General features: G+C 43.8%; 1 protein-coding gene across 1 annotated transcript in view; it reads right to left on the minus strand.

Annotated features, from left to right (window-relative positions):
- LOC119379368 (MICOS complex subunit MIC60) overlaps positions 1 to 16,923 on the minus strand; it is a 106,232-nt gene that overhangs the window by 33,441 nt on the left and 55,868 nt on the right. Inside the window, exons 8-10 of the mRNA XM_037648680.2 lie at positions 13,142 to 13,239; positions 3,145 to 3,280; positions 1,101 to 1,224 (exon numbers count right to left, since the gene is read on the minus strand). Coding sequence (XP_037504608.1) covers positions 1,101 to 1,224; positions 3,145 to 3,280; positions 13,142 to 13,239 — 358 coding nt within the window. The remainder of the gene's footprint in view (positions 1 to 1,100; positions 1,225 to 3,144; positions 3,281 to 13,141; positions 13,240 to 16,923) is intronic.

Genomic DNA, 16,923 nt, shown 5'->3' on the forward strand with positions numbered 1-16,923 from the left:
CGATGAAAACACAATGAAAGGCGAAGCTATTCTGGATAGCTTTCGTCTATGCTTTTCACCTATGGTTTCATCTATTGGCCGCAGCATGCCCTAGCAGCCCATGCATCGAATGCAATGAACACAGGCATGTGGCTAAGAGCGTTCCTATGCACGGCGGTGCAGAGTTTGAGCTCACTGCAGTTTAAAGCACACACGAAAAACTGTGCTATACTGTGTCACAAATTACAAACTATGGCAAGGCATGCTCTGAAGCTGAACATTTTTAGCAAAAAAGCTAGGGAAAAATAAAAGCTCGCATTATATTTGTGTCAGGTACACGAATATTCTATAAAAAAAACTTGAAGGTGAAGCTCAAGTGTCCAAGAGTAGAATACGATAGCGTAATCGGGCCCTGTGTGAATAGCCTTCCCAAATGCTAGCCTGGCTTCGGTTCTCGGTGCATGCCTCAAGCGTGCCGTAACGAAATGAACAACTGTGCACGTGACTTTAGCCGTTTCAAAGTATCCTAGAATCCCTACTGCAAGAACAGTTGTTAAGTTGCCACTGCGCCATAATTATTCCTTTTGCGAATCAGCGAAAGGCCCACTAAGCATCCGTAAGGCAACACGCGTACTTATGCAGCTGTTCACTTTGTTAATGCTTTTACTGATGATGATTAAATGTCTGAGCGCTCTGTAATGGGTGGGCCTTTAAAACACCCACTCGTTGCGCAATTCACGTTTTGACGCCTGGCGCGATTCTACGCTTCTGCCACGCAATATTACATGCGTTAAGGAGACTCCTTCCACTACATGACATTCATATAGCATTTTATTCCGAAGCAGTTTCAAGAAATAGCGTGGCTCTGTGGTAGAACACCTGCTTGCCACGCAGACGGCCTGGGTTCGATTCTCACTTGAAACCGAAGATTTTTATTGTTTATTTTATTTGCATCTTTCTCAATTTTTTGGTCATCAACAAGATGATTTTTCGCTTACAACCGACGCCATCACCAACGCTGACATCGGAATTTCTGTGAAACGAGCTCTATCACGCTATCGCGTAAAAAAATTGCTACAGTATTTCTGCAAATACAATACCAAGCAACGACGTTTACTCACCTGGTTCGCTAAACTTGGTCTCCGGAAGCAGAGCCTCAATCTCTTTCTGAAAATGAAGTCTGGCCCTTTCAACAGCCTCCTTGTAGTCACTTGCTGTTTTGGCAGCCTCTTTGGCTGACCGTGACTGTAGAGGTAAGACAGTAGAACAATGTGCATCAATGCTTATTGACAGGTGTGCTGAGAATTAAGCGAACAGCTTTTCTCATTTATTTCCCGCAAAGTATCTGCATTTACATCAGCCGTGCTCGTCAATCACTTAAAGTGTCTATCACTGCCACAGGCCATTTGACACACAATCACTTGAAGGAGCAAGAAAATGTGTTCCATATATCCGAAGTTTCATTTAAGCGAAAGACACAAAGATAAACAAGAACCTTATTGGAAGATTATCCAAGTGTTTTGATAATACCGTAGTGGAAAAAAACAAACAACTTGCTTTTATTATATGCAATAAAAGTTACATAAACACAGGTAAGGTAAGGTGCCTCACACAGGCTGGCCGCTGTTTCGATAGGTAAACCCATCTTCATCAAAAGGCGCCTCATCATCCCTGTCAGGTTAGTTATCGTGGCCTTTTTTTTGTGACGTTACATTACTATGGGAAAGCATTCCCTATAATTCTGTGCAGCCCTTATATATAAAACAGTGCTACTTCAAAAGGCATCTCTTGCTGTTTGATGCAAAACATTAATATGTGAGCAAAGTCAAGCCTATCCCTTCTCAGTGCTAAAGGACAGGATGCACAAGCTCTACACAGATTGGATCCATGAAGAAGAAAGCCTAACACCTTTGGGGAGAATCAAGCAACCATGCACTTCACAGATTGCCCAGTGGGTGTCTGGTTCTTGGTATGACCTCCCACACGACATGGTGGTTCATGCTTTCAAGAAGTGCTCAATATCAAGTGCGCTCGGTGCTACTGAAGACGACATGGTCTGGGAGGATGAGAGTGAGAACAAGGACTTGATTTCCCAGAACTCGCCCGATGAAGATGCCGACTAGCAAAAACATGTTTTGAGAAAGGTAGCAGCATCATCAATTTGAGAAATAAATGTGCTTTTTCATGCCTCCACTGGCCTCACATTGGTTTCGCGGTTCCAGTTTTTCTTGCTGGACGCACTGAAAAGTCACCCCTCATGCCATAATCGTGGTCACAATACAATAGAGTAAATACGATACATGCAACGGGTTAAAAAAAAAGGAAAGAATTGTAAACGGGGGGGTGTTGAATCTTCCTCATCACCATCTCACTACCCCTTTATCCACCAGCTGCACCGATGGTCCTGCAGTGTAGCTAGTCATATTCTTGTGTAGTGCTACGGCAGCACAACACTTGTCTTCTCACTTGTCTCACAACACTTGTCTTCTCACTTGTCTCACAACACTTGTCTTCTCACTTGTGCGAGACATACTGGAAGCTGAAAATGGGCACGGGCCCTTTCCACTACTTCTCTCCCTCACCAAGCTACAACCGAGGAACAGTTTGTTTCATGGAGTATGATGCGACAATGGTCCAACTATTACCATGGTAATGAGGAAAAATACAAGCTCATCATGCTGTGGGGCCTGGGTTCAATTCCTTGTAGGGGACTGAACCTGCTCTTCCTAATTCATTCCGTTCTGTTTGATGAATCACTGTATCGAGGCCAGATAAGGTTACCTCACCCTCCTCCTTTCTTCCCCTGCCCTTTTGACATCAGACTACCCCTTTGGCCCTTTCCACTACTTCTCTCCCTCACCAAGCTACAACCGAGGAACAGTTTTTGTCCACATGAGTGTTCTAATGCAAATGCGTTAAAAGAAATGTATCTGAGTGCATCCTTGTAATACAAAAAATTTAACCTTTGGTTTAATCAGTGTTGGGTAGAATAGATGAATGGCACGCTAAGGGTCGCACACTCTGCACCAAACTCTTATCTTTCCTTTCTCAGAGCACATACTCGCATGCGCTGTCTTTCATCTGTTTTGGGTAGCCTCGAAAATAGGCTCCGACTTCCGACTGATCTACAAAACAACGACTGTTGCTACATATGTAAACACTTACCTCAGACTCGGCATTTCGAAGTTGGTCCCTGGCGACTGTTGCAGCATGTTCAGCTGGACTGATTGCCAAGTTATTTTGAGTGTCCTTATTTTCTTGGCCTTTCTTGATGGTGCTACGGAGGTTTTCTAAGGACCTCCTGAAAAATAAAAGGCCAACCAAAGAGCCACTCAGATGACAAGATAAGGCAGCACTAACAAACAACCACAGTAAATACTTGTGATATACCCTATGAAGACATTGCCAGGTCAAATGATCCAGTGCGGCTCCAAAATGCAAAAAAAAAAAAAAAGGAATGGTTGGCCTGTGTAAAAATAATAAATTGATAGAGAATATGTTTTAAGTTCTTTTGCAGTATACGAGCAATGATGCTACCGAGGACTTGTGATTTGGAGCAATTTCTGGAGCAGCAAAATTTTCACTTTGGCGCAGCAAAAAAGTGCATATTGGAGCACTTTGGAGCAAGTAATTTTGCATCTGGGAGCACCTTGGAGCAGCTAATTTCACATTCTGGAGTACGTTGGAGGAGCAAGATGCTTTACATTTAGACACTCGAATAAATATTATGGGGCTCTTATGAGGAGCCAGATAAACATCTCGATTTGCTGCAAAGGAAAAAATGCTCTCCAGAGCACACATTATTTCACACGATTATGCAAAAATGAGAGAATCATGGAGTTGGATGTTGTGAAACAACCTCTCCAGATCTTTCTTCGACTCAGTCAATGAAACAGAATACTGAATCAATAAAATTGTATACTATGAAATAACATTCTAAACACAATTATGTGGTCATCAATGTGCAGGGCTGGTGCCAGAAATTATCTTAATAAAATGTTGCACTTCAAATCAGCAGAGTTGGCAGAGAAACGCCACGGCATACAACAGTGCCTCAATGCTAAAAAGTCACAAGGTCCCTTCTTATGCATTCCCCGAAGACGACTCAAAGGCGAAAGCCAGCTTATTCTGCTTCTCAGTTGATTGTATTGATCCTTTACTATTGAATATTTCCTTAATTGCATGCAGTGTGGCGCTTGAAATGCACTACCAGCAGCATATGTGGAACAAACGACGTCAGCCGATGGATTGCTGCCACCGATGGGCTTAAAGTCACCAGCCTCTGCTGACAGTGTCCAACCGACTTGCATAACTGCAGTGCTTAAAGTCTGGCTGCATCAAAGGCGGGGGTCTTTATTGATTAGAGCAAAGATGGAGAGGGAAATAAAGAAGGAGAGAGAAAAAGACGGCTATTAGATTGTTTTAAGCATCGTTTTATACAAGCAGGCAAACTAAATTTTAAAGTTTTTTTTTATATTTTGCTCAATTAATGACACAGACTTGAAACAAGCAATCCCCAATCTCTGTCATGGTGCTCGGCGGTATGTGACGAAAAAGAGCTCAAACACAGCCTTGGTGGTGGTAACATATGACTGGCGAAAACACCACTTAACAGTAGTCAAGCCATCAAGGACAAAGGCAGCTGCTCTCGACGGTCTGGCTTGACAGAGCCTTGCGCAGAATGATTCAAGTGCCCCAAATGTTTTCCGGCGGTGCAGGTAATCTCAGCGCCAAACTCAGTAGCACAGGACACATCGGACAGGAAGCCCTCCACGCCAAGTAACGCCGATGAAACGGTGCGCGCTTTTTAGATGCCAAGCAGCTTTTGCTCGGGGCTGTGTCCGTAGTTCCATTAGTGACCGTCCGTCTTCTACCACCTAGCATAGCCATCTGAGCGCGCGCTCGCGCCAAGGAGAAGTCTTCTTCCTCTTGTTCTTCGACCGCCTCGATGATGATATGTGCAGACCACTTTAGGGGCCCAGGCTGCCGTATGCTGTCCTAGCTTGGTGTAACGCAGACAAAACCATGTGTGCTGGCACGCGCTAGCGTGTTCGGGCCTGTGTAAGGGGCTGGGTAAGACGCTGTGGCCTCTCCCCCTTACACTCTCTCAGCAATCACGTGGTGGCGTCGGGGAACGAGATTCTGCAGACGCGCGATGAACCCGCGTGGTGTGCTCCAAAAAGAGTTCGGGACGAGTAACAGCAACAGCAACTACAGTGAATTCATGGTATGCTCCTTTTTATTTATTCAATACTGCGGACTCGTGGTCCATGCAGGGTGGTTATTACAAATACAAATACAAAAGAAGTAGCAATGACACAACAACAATAAAGGGTGAAGAATGTTATTTTGCAGTTTGATCCCATGTATCGGTAAGGCAGTTCCATTCACTAATGGTTCTCGGAAAATATGAAAACTTAAATAGGTCAGTGCGAGCAAAATATGGGGCTAAGGCGTTTGGGTGTTGGTGTCGGGTGGGCCTGCTAGTTAGGGGCGTCAAATACGGGGATGGATCTAGAGCTAGTTTATTGTTCCAAAGTTGATAAAGAAATTCTAATCTAGCGTTTTGCCTTCGTGTCTCTAACAAGGGAATGTCATTGGTTTGCATTAAATCTGAGGGTGAGTCCAACGGGGTAAATTTGTTAAATATAAATCTAACAGCCTTTCTTTGAATACGTTCGAGAGAGTTAATATTATGCTTAGTGTAAGGGTCCCATACTATGCACGCGTACTCTAGTCTTGGTCGTACAAGGGCAGTGTAGCATAGCAGTTTAACATTTGTAGGAGCAGTTTTAAGTTAAGGAGACAGTTTGCAAAAGGCAGATGAACAAATATTATGAATATGGAGATTCCAAGGTAAGTTAGAAGTAAGTGTCACACCGAAGTACTTGTAGAAGTTTACTTGTTGAAGTGGTGAAGACCCCAATATATAAGTACATGATATTTGATTTTTTTTATGAGTTACTGGAAGGCAGACACATTTGTTCGGGTTAAGACACATTCCCCATTCATTACGCCATTCATGTATATTGCACAGGCTACTGTTCAGGTCGTTGTAATCGTCATTGGTAGTGATTTCTTTAAACAAAACTCAATCATCTGCAAACAATCTTATTTCTACACTAGGGTGGATAACATCAACAATATCATTGATATACAATAGAAAAAGCAAAGGGCCTAACACACTGCCCTGTGGTACACCAGATGTGACCGGAAGACAGTCTGAATGTTGACCCCCTACATCAACGTACTGTTTGCGGTTATTCAGATATGCGGAAATCCATGAAACATATTTCTGGTATACCTATTGTTCTAAGTTTAAAAATCAGTTTATTATGAGGAACTTTATCGAAAGCTTTACAGAAATCTAAGAAGAGCATATCTATCCTACCGTGTCTATCGAGGGTAAATGCAAGAGAATGAAACAATGAGACGAGTTGAATTACGGTTGATAATCCTTTCCGAAAGCCATGTTAATGTTTGGTCAATATTGAGCGCTCTTCGAGGAAGGTGGTTATACTACTAGTGGCTATGATGTGTTCCATAAGTTTGCAACATTGCAAAGTTAGGGAAATAGGACGGTAATTTCCTAATGTTAAGCGGTCTCCCTTTTTAAAGACTGGCACGAATCGGGCTGTCCTCCAGTCACTGGGCAGTTGGGAAGATAACAAAGAAGAGCGAAAAATAATAACCAAAAATTTTGCAAGAGATAAAGCATATCGTCGTAGGAATACGTTCGGTATGTTATCAGGACCGCACGATGCTTTGGTTTTCAAATTTAGCAACATAGATACCACACCAGGATAAGAAATAAAAAGTGCGTCGGCATAAGGAAATGCTGTCGCGTTACATGCACAATTGAATTCGGAAGTGTTGAACACACTTTGGAAATATTGATTGAAATGCTGGGCAATGTCCCTCTGATCCGTCACGTTGGTTCCCTCGACTGATATTTGCGATACTGGTTTTTTCTTTTCGCTGATAAAATTCCAGAATTTACTGGGGTCGCTTGCAATAAAGTTAGGTAATGAAGTTTTAAAGTAGTATTCTCTCGAGCTGTGCACAGCTTGAGCGAGGCTGTTTTGCGCATCATATACCAAATTAGCCGGTGAGTATCTTTTTTTCAGTCGCTTAACTTTCCACTTCACCTGAATAATGCTGCAAGTTACCCAAGCTGTTTCCCTGTTAACTCTTCGATGGCACAAACTTATCTAAGCAAAAACAACACATTTCTTTGAATCGAGTCCAGAGTACGCTGACATCTGCATCGTCAAAATCGGTAAGGCATGTTTCCCTATGTTGAATTATGTCTGCATCGTTAGCCCTGGAAAAGTCTTTAAAGTAACGAAGTAACGGATTTTTATGGCTTGTTACTGGAACTAATGAAAATGAAACGCACACAAAGTTATGATCAGAGAGACCTTGCCCTACCTCTACAGTATATTCAGAGAAATTGCGGTTTAGAAACACAAGATCTAATATTGAGGCGGAATCGCCCTGTACGCGGGTAGGTACGTGAACTACTTGCAACAGGTCATGCATAAGCATAATATCAAATACAATGTTAATATGTTTTGAAGCGTTAATAGCGGCATCAAAGCGCTCCCAGTCTACTCCAGGTAGGTTCAGGTCGCCAATCAATAAGACCTTTTTGCTCTCAAATTTAGCCATGTAATTTTTCACTGTGCTAAGGTATTCTGGAGTGACATCCGGCAGTCTGTAAAGCCCAATTACAACAAAACTATGACCCCAGCATGTAGCCCTAATACATAGGCATTCTATGTCATCAAGCTCGTCTAATAAAACAGCATCGATACAATTTTTTACCAATATAGCTACCCCTCCTCCCCTTGTGCGTCTGTCTTTACAAAAAACAGTGTAGGATGGGGGGAAGACATCATCATCGGGCAAATACTCATGCAGCCAAGTCTCGGTAACAACCGTGATGTGTGGATCGTGTTGTAACAGAAGTACTTGAAACGCTTCAGTTTTGTTCACAATAGTTTGGGTATCAATATTTAGAAGCCTTAACTGCTTGTTACATGATGGTGGGGCAGGTCATGTGTGTGTCTTGGAAGAATGACGGTCTTCTGCCTTCACTCGCCTGTTTTGTAATTCATCCCAATAAAATGTTTCTTTATCAACTATAAGCCTGTCATGAACTAAGAATACTTTTTTTTCCTTGCTGCTTTTTGCTCTTAGCACTATCCCACAGAAACTTCAGCTTCTTGAGCGTCGACTGTGAATAATCGTTCTGAATAGACACTTTTGATCCCTTAAGCTTTTTGGCATTTTCTAATAGTACTTTTTTTTTCATTGAAATTTTGAACGTACAGGATGATGGGCCTTTTACCTGCTTGTTTGCCTAGTCGGTGAATGTGTCCGATGGAATCACATTTCACACCAAGCCTTTCTGTAAATATTTCCTTCACTACTTTTTCCTTCAGGGTTGCATCAGTTTCATTAGGGCATTCGGGAATCCCGTGAATAATCAAATTTGACCGTCTACCACGGTCTTCGAGGTCGGTAAGCTTTCTATTTTGGAAGTTTACAATGCGTTCCAGTGACTGTAACATATTTTAACGTGTGTGTGTGTGTGTGTGCGCGCTGACTGCCTCAAGCTTGCTGCACGCTTACTGTACCATACATACGCTCTTCCTTGCAATAGGAGTCTATGCAGCGAGGTTTCCTCATGCCCCCATCACTTCTGACTGTGCATGGCTGGAGAGTATTTTTGTTGGGTAAGCATGACAGTGATGATCTATTTATTTCTACAGGTGATGTGCACTCGAAGCGGTCCCACACAAGATGCCGGCAGTGAACAGTGGCGTGGCATGTCTGGGTTGTGCATAGAAAACGTGTGGCATGCTTTACAATGGTGCTACACCACACATGCTGCCGAGCAGATAGTTGAAGGTGCTCATCCCGACAGGAGTGTCGGTGATATCACCATCATCAGCCTATTTTATGTCCACTGCAGGACGAAGGCCCCTCCCGATGATCTCCAATTTGCCCTGTCCTGCACAAGCCGATTCCATTTTACGCCTTCAAATTCCTTAATTTCATCACTTAACTTCAACAACCCTCTGCCATCCTTGGCCATGTTTCCCATATCTTGATACCCATTCAGTCACTCTAGCTGACCATCAGTTACCTGTCCTTCGTATTACATGACCAAAAGAGGTCCATTTTGTCTCCTAAAGGGAGACGCGGATCTTGAAATGGTAAAAAAAAATTGCAAAAAAAGTCTATTTTTGAAAAAAAAATGCACTATCGCAAAGTTTAAACATTTAATAATCTCCCTCTGGTACATTAAGCGGAGCCCAAAAGAACTGTCACGAGCACGCCGACACAGACTGCGCCCGAATGTGAAAATCGAGACCCATCCAAAGACTGGCGAGAAGGAAAGCGGAGCCAAGCAAAAAACCACAGCGACAGCTTCCAGCTTCAGTCCTCACTTGATAGCGAACCAGAGAAGAAGGAATTTACGTATACTCATGTAATCTTAGACCCATTAAACATAGATGTATTAACAGTTCAAATCAAGGCTCCTTGGTTAATTCGGTACACTTCCTTCCCTGTGAAATTGGAAGGCTGAATTAAATCGAGCAATATAAAAAAAACTGCATTACACATGCCTGCGTGGATGTGAAATGACCAAAAATTGCCCAAATGTGTTCGAATTACACGCGCTCTTAACGTGCACATGGTTATTGGCTGCTGCCATCTTGGGCTTGTTTTGATGCTGCTTTCTTTGCGCATGTTTAGCCTCTCTTCAAGATGGCATGCTTGACCAATCACTTGCATACGAGTGATTGGTCAATGCATGCGCTCCCTCCGTGTTTGAATCCTTTTTTTTTTTGCTGCTCTCATGTTGCTGTGCCTGTCCATGTGCCCGTTTGCTCTTGGTTTGCTTGATCATGCTGGTCACACCATGACGTTCCGCAGCTTCAAAACCACGTGATTTGACCGGCTGACATTTTTTAGCTTCTACAATGTCCAAAGACATTCGTCCCAAGAAAACTATGCGTCGTGCATTCGGCAAGAAATGCCGGCAACCGTAAACACACAGCTGCATCCTAGCACACTCAGCGTGGACGCCTCAAATGCCAGCACGGAACGCATCATGCTCACAGAATGGCCAGTTGCTGCATCGAATACGGCATCGGATAAGGAGCCGCAACCTACTACATCAGGTGTGGATGCCTCGTCGACCCATGTCTTGAGTGCTGGTGTGAAACACACCATACTCCCGGGATCGCCGGTTGGCGGATGGAGTATGAAAATGCAACTTTGCACGTTCAGTGTCGATACCTCATCTACCCATGCCCCGAGTACCGGCCCAGAAAGCACTGATATCATTTTCTTATTGGCTAAAGAAAATAGGCAATGTGCAGCAAGCGCTGCCAACGCGAAAAAGTACTTGGCGTCGAAATCGGCAATGAAACTAAAGTTTGATCTTGTTTGCATTGACGTGGAAAAGGAAAGCCTCAGTGACAGTGCAATGGAATTTGCGATTGTAAATTTGAATGTGTTCAATGAGTTTCTCACACCCAGAGTGCGGTGAAAGTGTCTAAGGGAACCACCCCCCCCCCCCCCAAAAAAAAAAAAATTACGTGCTTTGTATAAAGCTTGTGATGCCATGGTCAACGTGCAGTATGCGCGAAGAGCGTTTTTCTTCAAGAGCAACTGCTGACACATCAATAACACCATTCAAAGTCAACGTCTGTGTAATAAAGGCCATCCATGGGAATGGTGAGGGAACATCAGCCCTTTCACGACTCTTTTGCGACTATGAACATTTCCAGCAACGGCTTGCTTCACAGGACCTATCCGGGTCATATGGGCATGATGGTGCAAGCATGTAGCAATACGGCAATAGACTATGAGGCTGCAAGCGTAGTGCAGATTAAGATGTTATGGGAGGACTTCGGCAACCCACCAGGGAATATCGATGCGATTTCCTACCAACCTGGCTGATGCATGGCCACATTTTGCACGTCGCTTTTGGCTGCATCATTGAGATGTACTCTGGGATCATCGGGGACCACATCATGCTGTCGAACTTTTGGTTAGGCTATTCAAATTATCCTAAGCCCAGTGAGCAGGGGTATCCAGCTTGGCATGCAAAGCAAGCACCAGAATGTCAAAAAAAAAAACAAAAGAACACTGACTGCAATGCTAGAAAGGAGGAGGTGCAAGCTGCACTGAGCATGTTTTCAGAGATCACTTCAGAAGCACAGGCTGCAATACACAATGCTGTCAGATAGGGACAGCAAAATAAACCATGTCCGCAAGTGCATTGGGCAGCCTTACGTGGTCTTGCTGACAAAGAAAAAAAGTCCAAGGCAAGCCACTTCGGCGTTCTTGGACAGCGCATGCAGATTTCTTTTCACTGCAGGAAAATACTAGAGATTTTGCTGCCTGGGAACATTTTCTCAAACAATTTCTTTGGATACAATGACGAGTAGTAGGAACAGTGCGATGTTACCATTTTCAGGGTCCAAAGTATCTTCGCATGGGTCACACACTTGTGCGCTTTGCTCAAGCTGCTCACATCCAATGACGTTGATGGAGTTGGCTTGAAGTATTGCTTGACAGCTGTAAAGTTGCTCTGCATGGTACTGTGTGTGGTACTCACTTTTACATTTGCAATGTGTCTTGCACTCATGTGGCTTTTAAGGGCTGACTCCCCCCTTGATGATATCTGGAAGATTTTCCCACATGGCTTGGACTTTGCCCGATGAGAGTTCCAGAGAAATCCACTCCTTAGAAGCAGCACTGCTTAACCATGACTGCTGGAAATTGCCCTTTCCCGGCCTATTGCAGGTGCAAAAGATGAGACTGCAATTCTCTGCACAACTAGTTTCCCACAATGAAGGCAAGCTTTGGTCGTTGCAATCGCAGTAACCATGCGTTATGTCTTAAAGCAAGAAAGGACTACGGGCTTCTGGATCAATTTACACACCAAAGTATACTGGTTCATAACTTTCTCCACTCCGTCGAAGGCAGGGTGCTCTTGGAACAACTGGAAAGGGGAGAGGATGATGACACCTAAGTGCGAAGAAGGGGGCGAAGTCTGCTCACGGTTGTGGTTGCAGCTCATAGCGGAGCCACTATGTTGCACTCTTCCCCCCTATAATGATACTGAAGCTGGTAACACAGTGGATGGTGACCGTCCCTTTGAGGATAACTACACTGCTCTGCTGTAATAAACCTAAAAAAAAAAAAGACCGCTGCAGCGCTGTCACTGCGACCAGTGTCTCAATAGTCTTTGTGGAAGTGCCAGTGTGTCCATCAAGAGCGATGCTGGCGGTGACACCTGCTTAGTGCTGTTTGGAATTTCCCATAAGGGAGGGTTGCTGTGCAGTCTTAGTTCTAACAGCCTCGTCTCAACTGTTTATGAGCAGAGACCCTTTGCTCTTACAACAATTCCGGGAACCCAGTGGGTGCCCACTCTGAAGTTGCAAGCAAAAACTGCTTAGCCCAGTTGAAAATGTTTGCCAGTTGCTTTCAAGTAGTGTTTTGGGAGTGCCGTGAAGCAGACTTGGTAGGTTTGTACGAAATTTTCTTCCAAATATTAGTTGGGCTGGCACTTCTCCTGTTGATGAGTCGGTGGCTTCTTTTGCACTGCCTTGTCGAAGGAGGCAGCACGTTCGGATCGACTGGAAATGGGAGAAAGTGATGCTGATTCCTCAGTGTGAACAGGAGGCTAAAGTCTGGCCCGCTGTGCCGTGTGGCGATGGATGCAGTGTGGGCTTGAATATGTAGTAGCAAGACGAAGATAATTCACTAAAATTTTTAATTATACTGACAGAATTCAAGAAAATTCCAGGTTTTCAAGGATCCTAACGAACCGTGATGCATGTATGTTGAAGCACACTCTTCACCTTGTTTCTGTTACCTTTAATAAGCCGGCATTTTATGAAACAATATGTACTAACTCGCCAACAAGCCTATTATATGCGTATGCTACTAATAACATGCTACTGCTGATAAAGCTGTTGCCAATCAACTACAAGTGCTAAGAGAAATCAAAATATATTAAGTAATTTACCAGTACATTAATTTCCAATTCCATCATTTGAAGGTTAAAATGGTAAATGCTGGAGAATTGCATCCTACAAAGTCATATCAGCAACACACAACGTCCTGCACTCACCATGCCTGTTCACTTTTCACAGCAGCCTTCTGCACAGCAGCCAACTTTGCCTCTTTCGCTTGCAACGCTTCATCCCACATGTACTGGTCTTCACTATCCTGCAGAGCAATTAGCGCTAGGCTCACTTCTCCACAGCAGGCCCAATACAGCAGGTCACAAGACCACATGCATTATTTTTCATGCATAAATTTTACAATACCTCACCCAATAACAAAGAGATTGAGGACAATATGAGAAGCGTGCAAAGCACCATGAGAGTCTTCTGCCACACTTTACTTTGAAAGGGTGTGTCCTGAAGTGGTCTACTTGGTTCTGCTTACAGATGCGGCGTGAAGCAAAACCCGACCACAACTTAAGACGTATCATCTGTAATGCTCTTTCAGTATTCAGAGGGTTTTTTTTTTATGACTAGATGCACACATGCAATAGCGACCTACACTGTGTGTGGTCACATCACTTTTTGTCGCGTCTTGTTAACAGAACCACAGTGTCTACTAAGTTGGCATTTACAAATTCCTCGTTTTTTATGTACTCCACAAGACCTTTCATGAAATTCTCCTCGTGATACGGAACTTACGTTTTATTTATGTTCGATGGGCTCACAATAACATAGGATACAGTTTGCTTTTCAGTATGTGTGCAAACAAACAAAAATGGCTTCAAAGAGGTGTTAAAGGGACACTAAAGAGAAACAATGAATCAGTTTAGATCAATAAATTGTGCTCTGAGAACTCTACTGTTGTTAATTTTGCCATCATAGGTTTATTAATAGGAGAAAATCAAGTTCAAAGTTTAATTTTTAAATTTCGCGCCGAAATCTCCCCGCGTGACGTCACGGATTTCAGAGTGTATTGTATTTTGACGCCATTGGCTCAACAAAATTACCCCAAACTTGCTATGTTAAGTCTATGGCCCCTTCAAAGGACAATGTACTTCATTTTTACCTATTAGGAACTACGTAGTCCCTAGTACCTAGGCGCCGTCAAAACATGCGACGTCACGGCGAATGGTACGGAAACTTCAAGGTGGCGTCGCCACCCCCATTTTGTTTTTGCGTGTTTTTCTCGCGTAGTCAGCGTCTTCTCGCAGCAAGCGTGGTGTTTTTGGTATCGTGAAAGAGTGCTTTACTAATATGAGAAAAATCGTTTTGCTCATTAGTGTCCCTTTAAGTGCCATCGAGTCGCTGGCGCCTCCTGATGACACCATGAGTAATATGAACGTCGGTGATACCCAATTCGATAAAAGTTCTTTGATCTCACAGAGACGTTCCCCTGGGGCTACAGAATAACTAACCATTTTGTGTATGGGCAACCGCAATTTCTCTTATACCCCTCACACACGGCCATGAGTGAAGTACTTTGTAGTAAACCCCTTTTGTTTCTCTGAAGGAACCTTTGCAGAAAGAAGTTGAGTCAATGACAGACAGCACCACACTTCTTTCGGTGGTTCGTGGCCCCTGTGATTAGCTCCGGTTCCTCAGAGGAACGCGGCAAAAAGAAAAAAAAGGTGCTGCTTGTGAAAGCAGCAGGTGAGAAAACATTTTAAAAGCCACACTGTTTGTTGAGGCTTTTGTTGACGGCGCCCACTGTGCAGACGCCAATGCATGACACTATCGTCAAAGAAAATGGCACTGCCGGATTTAACATGTCAGTGTAAATCGCATTACTGCATTACTAGCCTGTTGCACTACAGTACCGAGGGTGACCACTTCAACAGTGCATTTTTGGGAGATCTCACATATTTAGAGGGGATTATAGCAGCACCCAGGGTGCCTTCATTGAAAAGGTAGATTGATGAGTGGCGCACACTGTATGCGAGAGAACACCTTGTAGGTTCGAAAAGTAGATGCAGGATCTGCTTTCCCGCAAAAGAACTTTGCAGGGCGGGAGATACTCCTTCGTCGTGTGTCACTGTGCATGAACACCCTTCTGGAAGATGTCCCCTTACCTAAAGGGCTTTAGAGTGCCCATGTGTCAGAGGTATTACCTTCCACTGTGGCTGGCATTATCTTTCGATCTATTAAACTAGTAGCTCAAATGACATGAACAAAATAAAGCTTTAGTTCAGGGGTGGAAGCAGACTCCAATGTTCTGAAGCAGGGCTGGGAGCAGCAAATTGACTGTTTGTAGCGAATTTTTAGCAGCAAATAACTATCTTGGAGGAGCATGAGAGCAACAAATTTGTGGTTTTGTAGCAGAGAATGTGAGTTTTGGGGTGGTCACCGTCCTAAGAACACTTACAATAGCAAACTTTTGCTTTCAGCAAATACAAACGCTAGGTGAGAAAAGCTTATCCGCGAAGGTGAAAATTTTCATGTAAGATCGTATGCTTTTTTCACCAAGCAACTCAAAAGGAAATCTGATAAACTTGCAACAGCAGGGAACTATAATGGTAGTACAAGTTCTTGTAATAATATGGACAAAAGCACAAAACAATAACAATCTATGTATTAGGCACAAGAGGCTAGAAATACAAAACAAAATCTAGTAGTTATGCTGCTGGTGCAACTGAAGTCCTCAAGGTTGCATGAACTAACACTACTAACAAATTGAAACAGCACTTCATTGACAATAAGCAAATCAATTTGATTTGGTCTACACACCTGTATAACTGCCAACTCTCCTGATTTGCCCAGAAGACTCAAATCCTGACCAATCCAACTGATTGTACGGGCACAGCCATAAATCTCCCAAAAAACAGCCCTAACCACACATCGACAAAAAGAATAAACAATAACAAACGGCAATGGTTCTAAAAATCCCTCTGTCATAGGAATCTGTATAACACGAAAGTGAAACGTGTCTTCACAGACGTAGTTGAGCATTTGTTGGGCATTCTTTCGCCCCGAAGGCAAAGGAATGAATGCTATAGCAACAAATTGTAATGTCATGCGAAGAACGGCAAGCAGCTCGAAACTTGCAACGCGCTGCTCAAGCAGAAAGGACGCACGGAACGAACATACACAGGATGAGCGCGAACTGACACAGTTGTAAGTTATTTTTGTGTGAGCAGCGCGCTCCTTTTGCAAAAGCGGCCGCTGAAGTGAGCGAAGTGACCTTCGTGCTCTCAACGCAAACTTGCGGCGAGAGCACAAGACGTACAAACCACCGCCATCAAGAGAAAAGTGCGCGCACGAGCGACCACGCCCTGTAGAGGCGCGCACTCATCGCGACGTATAGGGAGTCGATCTTTAAAGCGCGCTCTTCGGGCCCTTTGCGCCATCTCGCTAGTGATAACAAAAATATGCTGACGTACCAACGATCTCCGAGTACCACCACCGGCAAATGGTGTATATTAGCATGGCGAAGAATGTGCCGTCTGTGGCCTAATTGTTCGCGCCACGCGCTGCGAAGCGAGGGGTCGTAAGTTCGATTCCCAGTGACGGAACTTTTTCTTCTAGTTTTTTTCTTTGCCATCTGTTAGTCTTTACATTTTACAACGTCATATCTGTGACGAAAATACGTCAGTGGAGCTGTGGTGGACCCCAGCATAAAACACTTTCGTGTTAATATTTCTGGGCTTCAGGAACCCCAACAGCTTTCCATCCAGAAGGGCCGAGGGTGCTTTTGGTACTGCCTTTATTAAAATTAGCGCTGCCGTCGCACTTGTGTGCGGCCTTTGTTATTAACACGAAAGCCTTAAGATGCCTCATCAAATGCAAAAATTGATTATTGACATAAACATGAGTGATGCAAAAAGTCATCATGGGATGACGTTGCCATATGATGTCACAGGCCCCTGAATTTATGACGTCATCGTGACATCGTCCCTTGGTCAACGGT

Source organism: Rhipicephalus sanguineus, chromosome 1 (assembly GCF_013339695.2).
Source record: "Rhipicephalus sanguineus isolate Rsan-2018 chromosome 1, BIME_Rsan_1.4, whole genome shotgun sequence".
NCBI lineage: Eukaryota > Metazoa > Arthropoda > Arachnida > Ixodida > Ixodidae > Rhipicephalus > Rhipicephalus sanguineus.